The sequence below is a fragment of the Fringilla coelebs genome, assembly GCF_963513975.1.
Source record: "Fringilla coelebs genome assembly, chromosome: 13".
Taxonomy (NCBI): domain Eukaryota; kingdom Metazoa; phylum Chordata; class Aves; order Passeriformes; family Fringillidae; genus Fringilla; species Fringilla coelebs.
Window position 1 is genome coordinate 22,119,713 of NC_140039.1, and position 16,445 is coordinate 22,136,157.

Below are 16,445 nucleotides of genomic sequence, written 5' to 3' on the forward strand. Positions count from 1 at the left end.
TCAATCTGTCTTCCAATACAATTTTCCATTATATTTGACAGTCCAGTTAAGGGGAGCTGTGTGCCCTTCCACCAGGAGGTACACTGAGAACTGCTTTGCCATTATGCCACAAAGCAGGTGAAATCATGTGAGGGCCTTATGCTTTCTCCCTCTCAAGATCTTACCAAATTCTCAGCTGTTAATGCTCTCAGGCTTTCCCTCCTGTATAAGCTTTCCAGTGTCTATTCTGCAGCACACAGCCCAGAAAGCACCTCATGATTCTGCCTTTTGGTGCTGCTGAAGATTAAATACAGCAATTCCTTTAAAGGTATTTCACCCTCCTAAAACTCCTCCAGTAAAAGCATACACCGGTCATTCACCAAGAAGATGGAATATTGCTTTTAAAGACTCAGGGCAGCTGGCTTAAGCAAACAGTAGCTTTCAGAGCAAGCCTGCTGCAAGGGGGCAACTCCTGCTTCCTCCTCCCTCCCCTTGTGAAGCCTGAAGCTTCACAAGTGTGACTGAAAATTGTCATGCTACTCAAAATAAACACATAGAGGGCAAAATGAGACAGGAGAGCTCAGAGTGAGAATGCACAGCCCTGGAAACAAGCTAACAGCACCTGAGGTGCTTGGGTTAATCACCTTCCCAGTGATTGCACACCTGACTGGCAGCTAACACTAACCATGAAAACATTCAGAACTTGTTTTGCTTCCTTTTCCCACTGTGCTGAAGGCAATACAGTCATACAGACAGAAAATCTATGAGCCTCATAGAAAGTCATCGGTTTTAGACTTCCTGTTTGTAAACACCACTCAACAGCATCTTTAGCGCATGGCAGGTGCAGGGATGGGCATAGGGACTTGGCCAGCCCCTCCACACTAGGTGGACAGATGGTCTCCAGCCTCAGGCAGGCACAGGAGCAGAGACTCAAAATCTCTGATGACAGTTACAAGGGAGTTGGTTTGTTAGTAAGCAAGATCTTTAATCAACGCCTCAGAGGAAATAAAAATCACAGGGGAGAAAAAACCCCACCATTCTTTGTGTCCAACCACATCTGCAGAGTAAAAGCCCCCCCAGGCCCCATTTCATTGGATCTGCATTAAAACATCTAAGTGCACATTTGAATAAACACACAGAGAATCCCCAGCAGGTACAATGAAGAGATACTTAAACATCACAAATTACTATGAGGTACCCTTAACACATTAGATTAAGTTCCATCAACAGCCACAAGTCACCTCCCTGCATGCCACCTGCAGCACATGACTCTTGAAACACATGGGTTAACATGGCACCAGCCCCACTGTCTCATGAGAAGTCAGTGCCCTGTTCCTCTGGATCCAACACAGTCATTGTATATGGCACAATATACAATGTGCCATAGGTCCCAAAGGAAACAAAAAAGTGTCACAAACTCCCCTGCCTCATCCACTTGGGTGATGCAATCAGCTCTTCATGACCTACACCTGATCTAGAATTAAGAGTCTGTTTTTCTAATGCTTTGCTTTTTAAAGGTTGTTACTGAATCACAGATCAGTTGGGGTTGGAAGGGACCTCTGGAGTTTACCCGGTCCAACCTCCTGTTCAGGCAGGGCCACCAAGAGCCAGTAGTTGCCCAGGCCATGTCCAGAAAGCTTTTGAGTATCTCCCAGACACTACTTCCACATCCTGCATTTGTGGATCTGTCTGTAACAGAAAGTTGGATCTGTCCACTGCAACACTGCCACACATCTGATACCACCAAATCTATTGGTCACTATTTATTTCTAGCTGCATATTTCTGTGATTCCAAATCCCACACAACAACACATGTAAGGGAGAATATTTCTGTTCCTTCATCTCTCAGGTAAATACAGACAGATCTAAATACTGCTGCACTGAACCATCCCTAGAAACAACTGCTCACTCACATGTGGATTCATTTACAAATCTACCTTACACCTTCCTTCAGCAAGTGCTCAGGGTGCATACATGCTCCTGCTTTAGAAAACATCTGCCTTGAAAAAGAAAAAGCAAAAAACATGTCCAGTGTGATTCCTTGTGACATACTGCAGTTACCCTGAAAACCTGTATTGACCGATTGAATCTTCAGATGCTGCAGCAACTTTGCTTTTTAACAGGCTTCAGCTACTCACCCACAGAAATCTATGGTCATCCTTGACAGCAACTGTACTGAGGTGTCTCTAGCATGCTCCTAAATCCAAATCCAAATTAAACCTGGCTAAGGAAAGCACACAAACAGATGGACAGCTTAAGGAAGTCTTGCTGTGTGATTTTCACAGCAGAGCTCATTGTTTAGATTATAAAATGGGGAGGATTTCTGAAAGTTATACAGCCTTTGCCTATGAGCAATCAACCCTCAAAATGATGGGAAGATCACCATGATTATGGGTTAAAAAAACCAAACAAAACAGTGAGAAACAAAAAATGAAAAATTACTCTGAAAAATATTCAAGAAAACAATTCCAGTACAATGCCTGCCTCAGACAACAGCTTGAGCAGGAAACCAACACTGTGACACCAAGAGGAAATGGCTTTACACCTTACTCACAGTAGTTAAACAGTCATGAGTGATGATTGCTGCAACAGGAATGTGCTAATGGTACATCTGCCAACACAGAGCCTAACAGGCCCGCTCTGGAGAGAGGGGAGAGGGCAGGTCCCTGCCCGGGACAGAAAGGCTGTGGGCAAACACAAAGGGGAAACATTTTACTGCAATTTCACAATGCCCAATTGCTGCATGCAATTGGGCATTCCCTTTTTTTAGGGGTGTCCAAGCCAAGCAGCTCCCTGCCTAACCCTGTACTGGCACAGCCTGGGGACAGACAGGACAGCAGCTCCCTCTAGAGCCAAGCTGTGAGTTCACTGGGAACCAAGTGGTAAGGGGCTTGGGGATGTTCTTACTACTTTCTCAAATGTGGTTCACCATCAGGCCCAAGACAGCAGAAACACCACTGGAGGAAAAGGCGACCTGGGACTGCTTCACTTGGCACAGGTGCCAAGAGCAGCATCCCCCAAGCAATGGCTGGAGGCACATTAACAAACTCTCGGTTTGGGATTTGGTAAAGCCAGCGGCAGGGTGACTTGCCCATGGCCTTGTACCTAATTCAGTATGAAATGGAGATGTGACTTCATGTGTCACATTAAGTGCCAAAAATAGTTTAGCTGTAAAGCAGCCAGCTGTCTTTTCCTCAGAGCTGTCAGCAGCAGAAGTTCTTCCCAAAGCAGACCAGTATTCAGCTGCAGCCCTCCCTGGTGTCGGGAGCAATGATGAAAGATGCTGCTGCCACACAGCATCATACTTGCTGTACCAGAGGCAGCTTCTGTCACAACCAACACTACTCGTTCCACAGGGGAGCTCCAGCGAAGCCTTATGAAGTGAATTGTCAGCGAAGGCAATTGCTGGTCACAGATGCTTCCCCCACAGCACCTTGCTGTCAGTGCAGGAGAGTTCAGGGGGCTCCACATGTTCCCCCTGCTTGACTCCTCCCGCCCAGGGCCCCTTGCCTCTCGGGAAGCAAATGTTTTGCTTACTACCTGGTTAAGAGGTAGCTGAAGCTACAAAGCTGACCTCCACCTTTCCCAGCTCTGGTTCAGCCACATGCATCTCTGATGCCTACCAACCCAGTATGGTGGGCTGAGGCAAGGAACACTGCACAAGCTGTTCTCTCAAGCTGGACTGGAACATGTGGGACCAGGCACCAGCTTGGCCTACAAGTACTTATTGACATCCCAGAGACAGAAGGGATTGACACAATGCAGTGTCAAGTCTCCCTTAACAGGTTGTCTACAGCCCCTTTAATTCCTTTTAAACAATACTACTGCCAAAGACATCACGTTTTTGACCTCAAATTTCTGAAATCTTGAGAAAAAGATATTTTTGAGCACAAAAAAGTAAGGCTTGATGGCCCAATTCAGTTGTGGTTTCCTAAAGCTAGACTAGTCAAGCAGAAACTCAGGGGTACTGACTGAATAAACAAGGCAACATTGAGGGTAAGGGAAGTCCAAGGGAACAGGTACAACAATCTGGTCAGAAAAATAGGAAAGAACTGAATTATACACAAGAACTTGTAGGAGGTGGTAAGGGATGACACAGCAAAAGATACGGCCAAAATAACAACCATGGATGTTTATTTTAGCAGCTCCTGATTTCTAGCGGAGAGTGCCAATCAGGCTAGAAGTTACAAAAATAAGGATAGGAAATGAGGTAAAGCTGAGCAAAAGTTAAGTACAGGAACCAGCAGAAGAGGGTGGATTAAGAAACAAGTTTATACAAGCTTTTATAAAAAGTGTCTATGTAAAATGATGTGTGTTTTTTTTTGTTTGGTTCTGATTTTTTTTTTAATCTCATCCTATTTTCCCCAGTGTTTGAGTCATATCTCATTACCCGAGAGACAAAATTTTTGTTAATGCTTCCCAGACTTTTATGCTTCAAGCTGCTATCTGATGAACAGAGATTATTATTGCACGTTATATATTAATTTGTAAAGAACACAATTTAATTTTATGGTTGCAAGTTAACTTTGACTTGCAAAGCATTGGAGCAAACTGGGTCTGAAGTCTGGAAGGACAAATGCCTCTGTGTGACCCTTCTGCACAGAACAGCCCTGTGCAAGAGCAAAGATTCTCCCTTTTTCGGGGGCTGTGTCTCTGCTGAGGTTTAACATGCACATCCCCTCCAAGTGTTTAATCTGAAGGGCTCCAGCAACTATACTTCTACAATTTCTTCGTTTCTTTAACTGTAGTATTTTTTGCAGATACGACACATAGTGTGACCATAACCAAAACTCCTCCCTGAAGTTTATCCAATCAACAGTTCATACAATATTAAGTAATTCAAAGCAACAAGATTCATGCTTCCTGTGAATATACTGCTTTGCCATTGCCATAGAGCATTTCTTGAAATATTTCCTTATTTTAAGCCTTTGTAGTACAACATACACACAGTACCAGCTAAGATCAGACTTGTCACAAATGTGTACTACAGCTGTTTCAGACTCCTGCTTTGTCCAAAAGCAGCTTGTTTACTCCAAGTGCTACAGGTGCTCCTGCATTAGCACCAACTAAATCTCTAAGATCGCTCCAAGTGGCAAACACAGCTTGTAAAGGACAAGACACTGAGCAAGGGCAGTCCCTTCAGCCCATGAACATGCCCTCCTCAGGGCCACTGATGTGTGGCACGGATGCCTTTGGAAACCCAGAAGAGAACAGCAAGCAATGAGACATCAGAGAGGAAGATGTGCTCAAGGGATGACGAGCACCTGTCAGGGTCAGGCAATAGGGCACTTGTCCAGAAATCCACAGGGAACACTGAATTAGGTAAATACTGAAATCACTATGCTGCTTTCAGTATTCCTGCAAAAGCTAAGAATCCTCACTGAGAACTCCATTTAGAGATAGCCCTCAGTGCAGCATCTCCTCAACACATGGTAGAAAGCTGTTCAGACTACCCTGACCTGGCCTAGAGAGCACAGAACATGGTATCCTGTGCTCACTACTCCTCTCTTCAGCTCTCAAGAGGTGATGCAGTAGCCTCAAGTTAGGTGTGACAAGATGCAAAGCACACCTATCTATCAACCTAGGATGTGGAACATCTGTAACCCCCCAGGCTTTCCTGCTGCCCTGGACCACCACAGTCTGTACCTCTGCAACTCAACAACAGGCATTTTTCCTGAGAGCCACCTGTGTCACCTTTATTATGAAGAATAATGAATGCAGTGAGACAAAGTACACATATAGAAGGCATTATTTTCCTTTGGGAAAATCTAAGTTAATGAAATAAATATATTAGACATATGTGTTTCAAACACAACAGGAACACTATTCAACCTTCCAACCATGTCTTCTGCAGACTGTAACAGACCCCAGGTAAACCATCAGCCATGGCAAAAAACCAGTTTGGATTCCAGGTTTCTTTTTTCCTCAAACACTGGGCCACAGAGCATGGGAGAGCTAACTGCAACAATTCAAGAGAAATAGCTTCTATTTTGTGTTGCAGATCAGAGCATCAAAGACCTTACTGTCTCTCTTTGGTATTTAATAAATGAGGGAGGAGGGGAAGATACAGTTTACTGTTAACGCAGACTGAAAAAGGGCAATGCTGAGCTACACAGCTCAATGAAACAGAAGAAAAATACTTAATCATTTCTGAAGGTCACCGGGTCTATGGGAGGCAGCACACTTACTCCTTTTTTACCTGGAAAAGAATATGGTTCTGCAGTTTGTTTACTACTTCCTGAAAATACATTTTGCACAGCTAAAAACAGCAAAACAAGAGGTCACATTAAAAATGCTACCGATGCAAATACTTCTCTCTGACACTGGGCTGCATCTGCATCTTCTGCATCAGCATCTCCCATCTTTTTCATCACTCACTGTATCATATAAACCAAAACCGAAAACAACAAAAACCCAGAAAATCCCAAAAAGCAGTACCACATTTGATCTTGTTTATAGATTGCAACACTAACTCAGACAGGAGCCTTTTTGCACTTCCCAGCTTCAAAAGCAAAGAAAAGCTATATGAAAAAAAAACAACCACTGAAATTCAACAGCAGTGCCCAGAGGAAAAATGGAGTGCTTCCAAGGCTGATGCACAAAATGAGGTCAAGTACTACTGGAGACTTAAATAAAACAGCCAAACATGACAGCTACAACTGTTCCCCTACAACCTCCTCACCTTTGTGGGCTCACAGAAGTCCCTTTCACAGCACACGCAGGTACAGCAGCACCACATAAACATCACCATTCAGCCATGGGCAGCCCTGGTGCTGGGCACTGCCCGGGCAGCGCTGCGGCCATCGGCCGGACCGAGCGCCGGCTGTGCCGCCCGAGCGCCGCTGCCGGACGAGCATGGCTGAGTGCTGGGCCAGGCTGAGCGCTGCTCCTCGGTGGGGAGCTCTGCTCCAGGCTGGGAGCAGGACCAGGACACGGGATTTAAAGCTACAGGGCTTCCCAGGAGCTGTGCAACGCCTGACACTATTTTTAAAACTATACTTTGAGCCAGAGAAATAGTTCAGCATAAGAGATGACCAAATCAAGAACAGATCAATGGAGTTTAAGTGACACAGTTGCTCCTCAGCAACACAACATAACAGACCTGTAAGCAAAGGCCCAGCAGAATTGACACTGGAGATTCAAAAATGCACAGCAGGACATAAATCCACCTATAAGCTCTAATTATAGCAGCGCTGAAACGCTATTTAATATTCACTAAATGAAATTTTCTGAATATTAGCGTGATCTCCTGGAAGGCTGAAGCTCTGATTTTGTCACAGAAGGATTCCAGTACACAATACGACCAGCACAGCACTGTTACCACAGCTGACTCTGGGGCATGAAGAAACCTCAGCACCTCTTATTCCTACTCTCAATTTCTTTGTCCTAAAAATGTGTTTTACTATCATATTTTGAAGAGGTAAAGCAAAGGCTCACCACCCTGTTTGACAGCTGTGACTCAAAGCACCTTATGCCACCCAGCCCCGCTCCTTCAGACACATTTGTAAAAAGCCACCCTCACCCCCATGGCTACCTCTCCCCTTGCTCTTCTTTATATCACTGATATTCTGTTTGTAGCAAATATTATCACTCACCTAGGACAGAGACAAGATGATCCGAAGACAAGCCACACATAATCTAAGTTTGGGATCTTCAGAACCGTTATATTTAGAGTATACAAGGCACTCCCAAGGCTGAAATACCAGGAACAGCCCAACCTGACAGGAATGGATTGGCCTTTTAGGAGCTCCTCACTGCATGAATACTGCAGCATGTCTGTCACCAGTATCAATACAAGGACTGAACTTTCCCATTTTAATTTATGTCTGTCCCTTTGAGGCAATGACTCTTTGAGACTCTGACAGCACAGTGCTAGGGTTTGGTAGGTTTGTGGTTTTTTTTAATAATTTTCTTCACTTGCAGTAATGCACAGGTAATGTGAAGAAATTCTGCACCAAAATGTTAATTCCTAAAATACAAATTTCAGGAATGTAACAGAGGAGAAACTCCTGACTGACTCAGATCACAGGTAATGTGGAAGAAAATATTCCTATGTGCAAAATTCAATTTTCATTAGGAAAAAAGAGAAGAGGAATTAAACCCCAAAAATGTATTCTGTAAGAACCAAAATCAGAGGAAGAATAGCTGAAAATACATTGTCTCAAATTATACTGGTACATCAGGTGGCATTTCTGAAAAAGCATTATGATGAAATGGCAAGGGCATTGTACAGGCCATTTAGAACAAACAGGAACTGAGAATGAAAACACTCTCCAGGGCAGGAGAGGTAACATCAGATTCATGAAGGAGACAAGCCATGTTGGGGTGGAGATGTTAAATGATACAGCCCTAAAAGCGTTTCTGTGGTCATTTCTGTGACATCAGAGAACAGGACATGAAGGACAATGGATGAGGGAAAAGGCAAAAGGAAGGTGGCTCTCAGAAGAGTCTGTGGTGCAATTCTGCACCTGGGTCACCTGCAGTCCCCATTCCCCCATCACTGACAGATGCCTGGTGTACCTGGACCCTGCAGCGGGGAGCGGAGGGAGCAGGTACCAGCACTGCTGCCAGAACGCCGCTCCCAGCCTGCTCTGTAGTGCTCTGCCACAGCACCGGCTCCCTCAGGGCCACACCTGTCAGCGGGTCCGCGCCTTGGGAAGAGCCCAGGAAGCAGCACTGCAGTAACCAAGGCCAAGATGTGCAAAGAACACCAATGAAAATGAAACTACCGCAACCGACCATATTATCATGGATTCCAAACTGCAACATACTGACAGGAAAATGACTGCAAACCTCAGAAACTACAGGAAATCTAATTCAACTAACATTTGCATTACTATTTCTCTGCGGCTATTTTCAGGGTTAAATGGTAAAAGGATCTCTAAAAATTTATCAACTTATGGGAGTATTAGATATTGATATTCTCTGACTATTGAGTGCACTAACAAACACATTCAAGCTATAAAAAAGGCTCTTAAATAGAAACATTGGTATTAGTCACTGACCTGCACCAAACGAGGATCCCAGCCCACATCTGCCCCATCTCTGTGATCGCCCACTCGTCCAGGGCCTGCAGCAGGGTCTCATCACCAACACCCTGACCGCACTGCACAACTCTGCGGAGAGCGCCTGACTCCATCCGCTGTGCCGCAGAGCGACAGGGAGCAAGAACCAGGCTAAGAGGCATCCACTCTATTGCAAGAGTCTAGTGAGAAATCTCTACTAAAAATCCACTGTCCAGGCTAAATGCAGAAATGGAATAATTTCTATTCTTGCACAAGTTCAGAGCACACATTGGATTTGGAATCACAACCTAACACAACAGCAAGAAATTTAGAGAAAACACAAAGTCTCTTTTTCAAGGAGCTGTTTCAAATTCATACTGCAGATTTCCCTCTCAGAAAGCAGTATTTATACTGAGAAACCTCCAGATGTCCAAGACATTTTTTCTGTTAACAACAGCAGATCTGACTTAATAGGGGTGAGAGGGAAGGATGGTGAAATTGCTTGTGCAGAAAGAATGACATTAGACTTATTTAGGAAGCAGCTGATGTTGGGTACAACCCAGTCTGATTCACATGAATTTTACTACTATTCAGATAGATCATTTCACCACATAAAGCAATAAACACATCCATGAAAATATGCTAATTAGTCTTCTTAATATAATCAGAGAGCCTTCAAAAGTTTTATTGCTACAGAGCAATAAAACCAAACCCAACCTACCAGACTGAATTTCACCACCAATAAGAGGACTGTGTCTCAGTCATCCAAAAGGAACACATGCTTTCCTCAGTGACTTTGTAGGGCAACAGAGCACTGGTGTCCCATACTGTAAAATGGAGACATCTATACCCACAAAGAAATAAAAACATCATACAAGAGCACCAACAGGCACTCTTCCATGCAAACAAAACTCAAACAGCTCTGGCATGTTGCAATCCTGCAGCAAGTCTGTGCAGGTCTCATTGCTGCAGGAACTCCTCACCTCCCTTCTGTGACAGCCTGACACAGCAGGAGACAGTGGCCATTGCAGCTGGAGCCAGATGATGGCATCAAGCCTCAGCTATGTGGGGGAAGACAGACATTCCAAGCGCTGCAGCCAAGAACTGAATTTCCAAATTTGAGTCAGCACTGAGAAGGGCAGGGAAGGGATGGCGCACTAAGCACCCTGCATACTAAGAACAAGTGTTCTTAGTATGGGGATGTAGCCAGGGGCAGCTTGTAGCTTGCTTACATTCTAGAGTATTTAGTTCCTGAAGTTACTCAAAAAAACTGGAAAGACGACTAATTGCAGGGGTGGGAGCAAATGAGCTTTGATGGAGGTTAAAAACTTACGGAGATTAGACGCTCAAATGACCCCTGTAATAAGATGAGAACTCTTTGCAGGACCCCTTAACCAAAAGGTTTTGGAAAAAAATACAGCAGGGGCTAATTCCATTTATGAGGAAAAGTCTGAATGCTGCCAAATATTAAGTAATGCAGAACATTAAGTGAGAGAGTGAGAAACTAGCAGAAAATTCAAGTTCCAAGTTGCCTTTATTGACTAGAATGTTGTAGAGCCAGTGAAGACTTAATATCCCAATGGCAGTCCTGGATCAATAAGCTCAGTGATATGAGGCCTCTTGCATAAGGCTTCCTGCTTAATCCTGTGGTGATTAGTAAATTCCTGCAGAGTTGCAAGACCCCAATCACTGATCCCTGGTCTTGATCCATACTGATCCCCAAACTGAATCCCACCAGACTGTTTCTGTGCTTAGTGCCCAGGACAAGGGCTGAAGCCATCTGAACATTCTGCTGGCATATACAAATTATGAGCCAGTGAGTGATTATAAATGCTGCAATAGCCTAATCGTATGAGGTACCATTTGGGCCAGAAGCACTTTAAGCTAATACATTATTTAACATTTATCTTCTAATTTAAGATCCTAGACTTAAAAGTCACTGCACAGAGCTGGAGTTCCCCTCCTCTGTACACACCCACTGGAATAAAGCCAGTTTTGACTATATTTGTCTTTTGCAGATTTCCCTCAGAGGATGCTCTGCACACGACTTGGTTTCTTTTTACTAGTCATACTAGTCATAGATTCTTGCCCCAGTTTTAATCACCAGAAGAAAAATAGCCTTCCCTTTCTCCACAATTGTTTCCAGAAGTACTCCAAATGTTTCCATTAGCACTTGGAGTGGGGAGGGGGAGAAATGAGAGAGAGAAAGGTTAATTCATAATTCCCGCATCCCATAGCACTGATGTGAAGTGCAGCCATAGTGATGGGACTTTTCATAACCAGTTCAGCACAAAACCATCACTGTCAGGCTGAGACCATGCAGCTCAGGACTGGGGTACCAACAAGGGCAGTCCACAGCCAGAGCAGCTCTCACTCAGCAGATGTCCCCAGAGACCATGCTGGAGAAGGAATAGCTGCATGGATGAGCAGGTCACCCTTCAGGAGGTATCAACACCAAGAACATTCTCCAAGGGCACTCTTGTGATCACAGCTACATCAAGTTGACTCATCCACAGTAATAATGAAGGAAATGCAGCTGCTGCCTGCCAGATTGCTATTAGACCAGATCTGCATACCTGGTTAAATGATGTCTAGTTAGAAATGGATTTCTCAGTATTTATAACAGTCTCTCTCTAGGGGAGACTAAACAGTTTGTCTATTCTGGCTACTCATGTGATGATCCAAAGCCTCACTTTAATCTGTTAGTACTGGTTAAGCTCCACTTTCAAACAAAGAATGGAGCTTTTAAGAATTACATCCAAAGGACATGCAAAACGGCACTAAATTCTGGTCCTGTCTCCTTTCCTTTCCATTTTTCCAGGAAAAACTGACAAGTCCAAGATAATTGCCTACATCTCAGTCTGGCACTAGCAGATGAGGGCTCACCAATGGCTGTTGCTTCATAATCACTGGGATCTCCTTCCAGCCACAAGAGAAAGCAAGGGGAAAACAAAGTTAAACTTCAGCAGACCTGAGACCTGCTTTGGCTTGAGATGGCTTTAAGCCTGAGATGGGCTTTAAACCCATGCTTGTTTTGTCCATAAACCATAGTGCTGTCTTTGTAAGAAGCAATGAATTGGTTAATCTGTTAGAAATCTGCATATAAAACATTATCTTCCTCCTTCATGATACAGAAAATTAAAAATAAAGACACTTAGCACACTATCCAACATGGCTCCAGTTCAGCAAAAACCACAATCAGGGCAATATGCCCAGTCTGCAAAAAGGATTAAGTTTATCAATAAAGCAACCTAAAAACTGCAGAGTGATGAAATGGAACATTTTCAAGACTTGGTTTGTCATTTCTCCATATTGCTGGCATGAACATTACCACAGTGTTTAATATCTAAGTCTAACTGGCACACAATACACACACTCCCCCAAAACCACATTTCTTTTAGTCTTAATGCTCTGTTTTTTCCAATGACAACTTCGGAAGGTACACAGCAGTGGTTGAAATTGCTTGAATTTTCTTCAAACAGAATTTAACTTGCCAATTTTTAGTTTTGCTGCACATCTGTATATCAAATTGATTACTTTTGGTTAGTATGTAAAGCTTTTTGAGCTACCAAACTTCACCTTTTCACAATTTCATTTTATTAAAGTATTAGGAAAAAAACAAATAACAAAAAACCAACCAAAGTTCAAACCCACAAAAAACATCTTCTCACTCTTCAGCAAGAGCGGTTTCTTTTTACTAGTCATAGATTCTTGGTGAGAGTGTCTTGGTGGTAGAGTTTTGCCATTCAGAGACTGAACTTCACTAAAGTGTCAACACTGAGCCCACACTGACACACGGAGTGGGCTGTGCATCCATCATCGTACCTGCAAATGTGATGGAGTCGTCCTGGTCACCGCATGTGCAAGGCAGTATCCAAGGTTTTGTTTCTACCTTGCAGTAAGTCTAAAGTGTGCAGCAAGCACGGGACATGATGGGTTACGGCAGTTTAGCTGACACAGGCTTGTTTGTTAATTAAATAATATACCTGAGGCTTTATGCTCACTAAGGTGGCTTGGATACATTGAATTTGACAGCCCTCCTCTCAACATAAAAGTGAAACCTTCTTCCCTTCAACCCGTATTTCCTTCAACTGTTGGAATATGAAAACCAGAAAATCTGATCCTTTCTGGCTTTGTTGGAGAGGTATTGAAATCTCAGATACTTGTAGCTAAGATGACAACACAAGAAAGCTGAATTTTTAAAACCAAAGTATTAGTCATTGAAATAGAGTACATACCATAAACCACCTGGAACCAGATTGACTAAAAATGTTTTTTCCTTTTAAACATCGGTTAACACGTATCCAGGCATCTTAGCCTGACACTGATAATGTCCCCTATAAAAATATAAGAACCCTTCATTGAAAGCAGCAAAAAATCCAAAAAGCTTATGGTTTTCCTTCTACTCCCAGCTCACCTTTGAATTCTGCCAGTGGCTCTACACACTGGGCTGGCTGCTTTGCAGAGCTCCACAAAAGGCTCCCAAATAAAATGAAAATAGTTTGAATGCTTTTAGTATTTTCACATTTCGTTGTCCCAACAATGCAGCTCTGTCCTCTGGGAAGGAGCGTGCTCAGGCTGAACACAGAGTGTTATTTTGCCCATCCCATGCCCACGGAGCAGCCTGGATGCATGGCACTGCCCCGGCTCTGCAGGGCACCCGCAGCCCACCCCTGCTGCAGCCTGGGACAGGACCCAGCCCAGCACTGCCAGAGCCAAAGCACAGGCGGCAGGAGGGGGAAATCACAGAGCTCAACCAGCGCTGATGACAGCAGCAATCCCAGTAGGGACTGGATTTCCTCTGCACCAAGGGGAGGGAGCTCCTGGGGGGTTCACCACAGTTTTCTTCATGAAACACCCCATTTTAGTTGACCAAAATATTTCTACTGAAACATGCAGGTAGACTTTCAAAGACCAGCAAGTTTCTCTCCTGAAAAACAAGGTGTTTCCTAGAATTTTCTTACTGTCCTAATAAAATGCAGCCTTTATATGCTAAAGAGGTCTTAAACACTACTAAAACTTATCTCAGCCATGTTTCTTCTGCTGTTCATATTCCCTCTTGTTCACTGAATCTGTACATGGCACTTTCTGACAAATTCCCCACATTCTGCGCCGTTTGGGACAAATTGCAGAAGACTTTGCAGAGGATTCCCATGAGGAAGCCAGACCTCAAAGCTCCCTGGAAGAAATCACCATAACTGGAGAAGCATTAACCATACTCCTGAAACAGACTTCTGGTATTACAAACCTTTCCTAATCACTAAAACATTCAAACCACAGATTCTTTGCATTCATGGGGAGTCTCCCAGCGAGCAATTTTTACTGCCACATCCAGAACAGATCAAGCATTTAAAACAAAACCAGCATCTCAGTGGTGCAAGTGGGTTTCCTTATTTTAATGTTGATCACAAGCTGGGCCACAAACATTGCTTGCTGTGGAGCAGAAAAGCAGCAGCAGAAAAACCCTAAATCACTCAGATGAGGGGATGGACAGGAGACACTTATATCATCCCCTTGGTGTCACAACACATAGCACCTTGCTGACTGATTTTTTAAAAGCTAACTCCAGCAGCATCAGCAACAGCAAACAGACATGCAGAGCCTGGCTGTTCAAAGGTGACTCAGGGCTCTGCCCAGCAAACCAGCCACATCCACAATCCCAGTACAGCTGACATCTAAGAAAGGAGAAAGCCCCAGGACATACGGTTCCAGAGGCAGGCAGCGAGTCCTCCATGCTGAATGTGCAGCAGGGACAGCACGCAGTGTGAACCCCAACACCCCTCCACTGGCCAAACACACTGTACCACAGCACCATGCTGGCAGAGCCCAGACCCAGCCCTGTCCGGCTGAGCTCTGCCTGCACAAAGCAGGACCTTGTAACACGACGCTGTAGTGCCTGGGTGTCTTGGCAGGAGCCCCAAATGCGTGTTTGAAAAAGCAACTGCAACCCTGAACAAGCAGGGCATGAACGCGCTGCAAGCAGAGCCACTGAGCCTGCTAAAAATACTTCCTCCCTGCCCCTGTCAGGAACACATCTCAAGTAAGAGTCTGAAGAATAATACAGTTTTTTGAATAATAATAACACCAAAAAGCAAAGTAGCTCTGCTGGCCACTATCCTGGAAGCTTATTTTAAAAAAACAACCAAAACCCCAACATACTCTTGAACAGGAAAACACCTTATGTTTTATTTAAAGAGGAATACTGCTGAGTTGAAGGACATGCTTTACACCTCTTCTAGAGCTTTGGGCCAAGGTGCAACCTCAAAATCTCTTCCTCTGCAACCTGCCAGAGGAGATTGTTGAGCTCCTGTTACACGTTAAGGAGTCAACTGCAGACAAATCCAACCCGCGCCCTGCTGAAGAGGGCACAGACACCTTGTGCACTGTGCAGTCCCGTGTGAGATAGATGAATACCTGCCACCTGGCTGGTATCCTGCAGTAGGTGCCCTGTATCAGTCAGGAACCAGAGAAAAACAAAAAGAGCTGTCAGACTGGAAAGAGCTAAAAAACACACTGCACCTGCTCCGTCTCTCCAGCAGGACAGACACGAGCCTCTCCTGGGGAGCAGGAGGAAACCACATGCAGAACCACAAAGCACAAGGTGCTGAACAGATCCCAAGCAAGATCCAGGGAAAACACTATAAGATGAGGCTTATATTTCATGCCTCTATTAAGCACAGCAAACAGACCCTGTATGTTTTGAGAACCGTGGGGTGATGGTCTAGACAATGTATTCTTCTGGGGAAGAAGTGAGAGACTGTCCTCTCACAGCATACTGCCTTGCAGGTAGACAACTGTGTTCACCATCTATTCATAACAGATATAGCCTCAAAGAGAAAGTTAAAGACACGTGAATTTATTCATTGAGCATGTTTTTCACACAGATTATGTTCTGTTAATTACTAATCAGCCTGACTGGCTCTACCGTAGTCATTCAAGAAACGCAGAGGTGAAAACCAAGTCTAAGGGACACTCCACTGCATTTCCCTCATGGTTCCTAGGTCACAAACATGGATAAGCTACACGAGTATTCTTTCTGGATCTGTAAGTACTATCTGCTTAGTAGCAATCTACCCTGATTATGACAGCGCTGTTTCAGGGGCAGTCTGCTCTGTCACATGCTGTCCCAAGGGTGGCCCACCAGGATGCACTCCCCAACACCAATCTACCAATCACTCCCACTGCTGAGTCCTAAATCTACACAGTAGCCCTGCGAAATAGCAACATCTGCAAAGGCCTTCTTTAAAGACAGGACAATGAAAAAGGTGCAAGAACTGCAGAAATACTTAAAAAAACTGGTAACAAGAAGAGATGGTTTTAAAAAGGACAAATCTTGTACTCTTCCTTCTGCCCTCCCCCAAAAGCCAAAACATGAGCTTGGTTTTCTGACTTAACTGCTACCTCACTTGGGCTAACAGTTTGGGGAAACAAATGCACTTCCAGTTTAGGTAGTGAGCATAT

The 16,445-nt window shown here is 44.2% G+C and overlaps 1 protein-coding gene across 2 annotated transcripts in view; it reads right to left on the minus strand.

Annotated features, from left to right (window-relative positions):
- TMCC1 (transmembrane and coiled-coil domain family 1) overlaps positions 1-16,445 on the minus strand; it is a 52,535-nt gene that overhangs the window by 13,186 nt on the left and 22,904 nt on the right. The window contains exon 1 of one of the 2 annotated variants that reach the window (XM_084214385.1): positions 6,662-6,756. The exons of the other annotated variant lie outside the window; for it this stretch is intronic. Coding sequence (XP_084070511.1) covers positions 6,662-6,730 — 69 coding nt within the window. The 5' untranslated portion in view covers positions 6,731-6,756. Of the gene's footprint in view, positions 1-6,661; positions 6,757-16,445 lie in introns of those variants that run through there. 2 annotated transcript variants of the gene reach the window in all.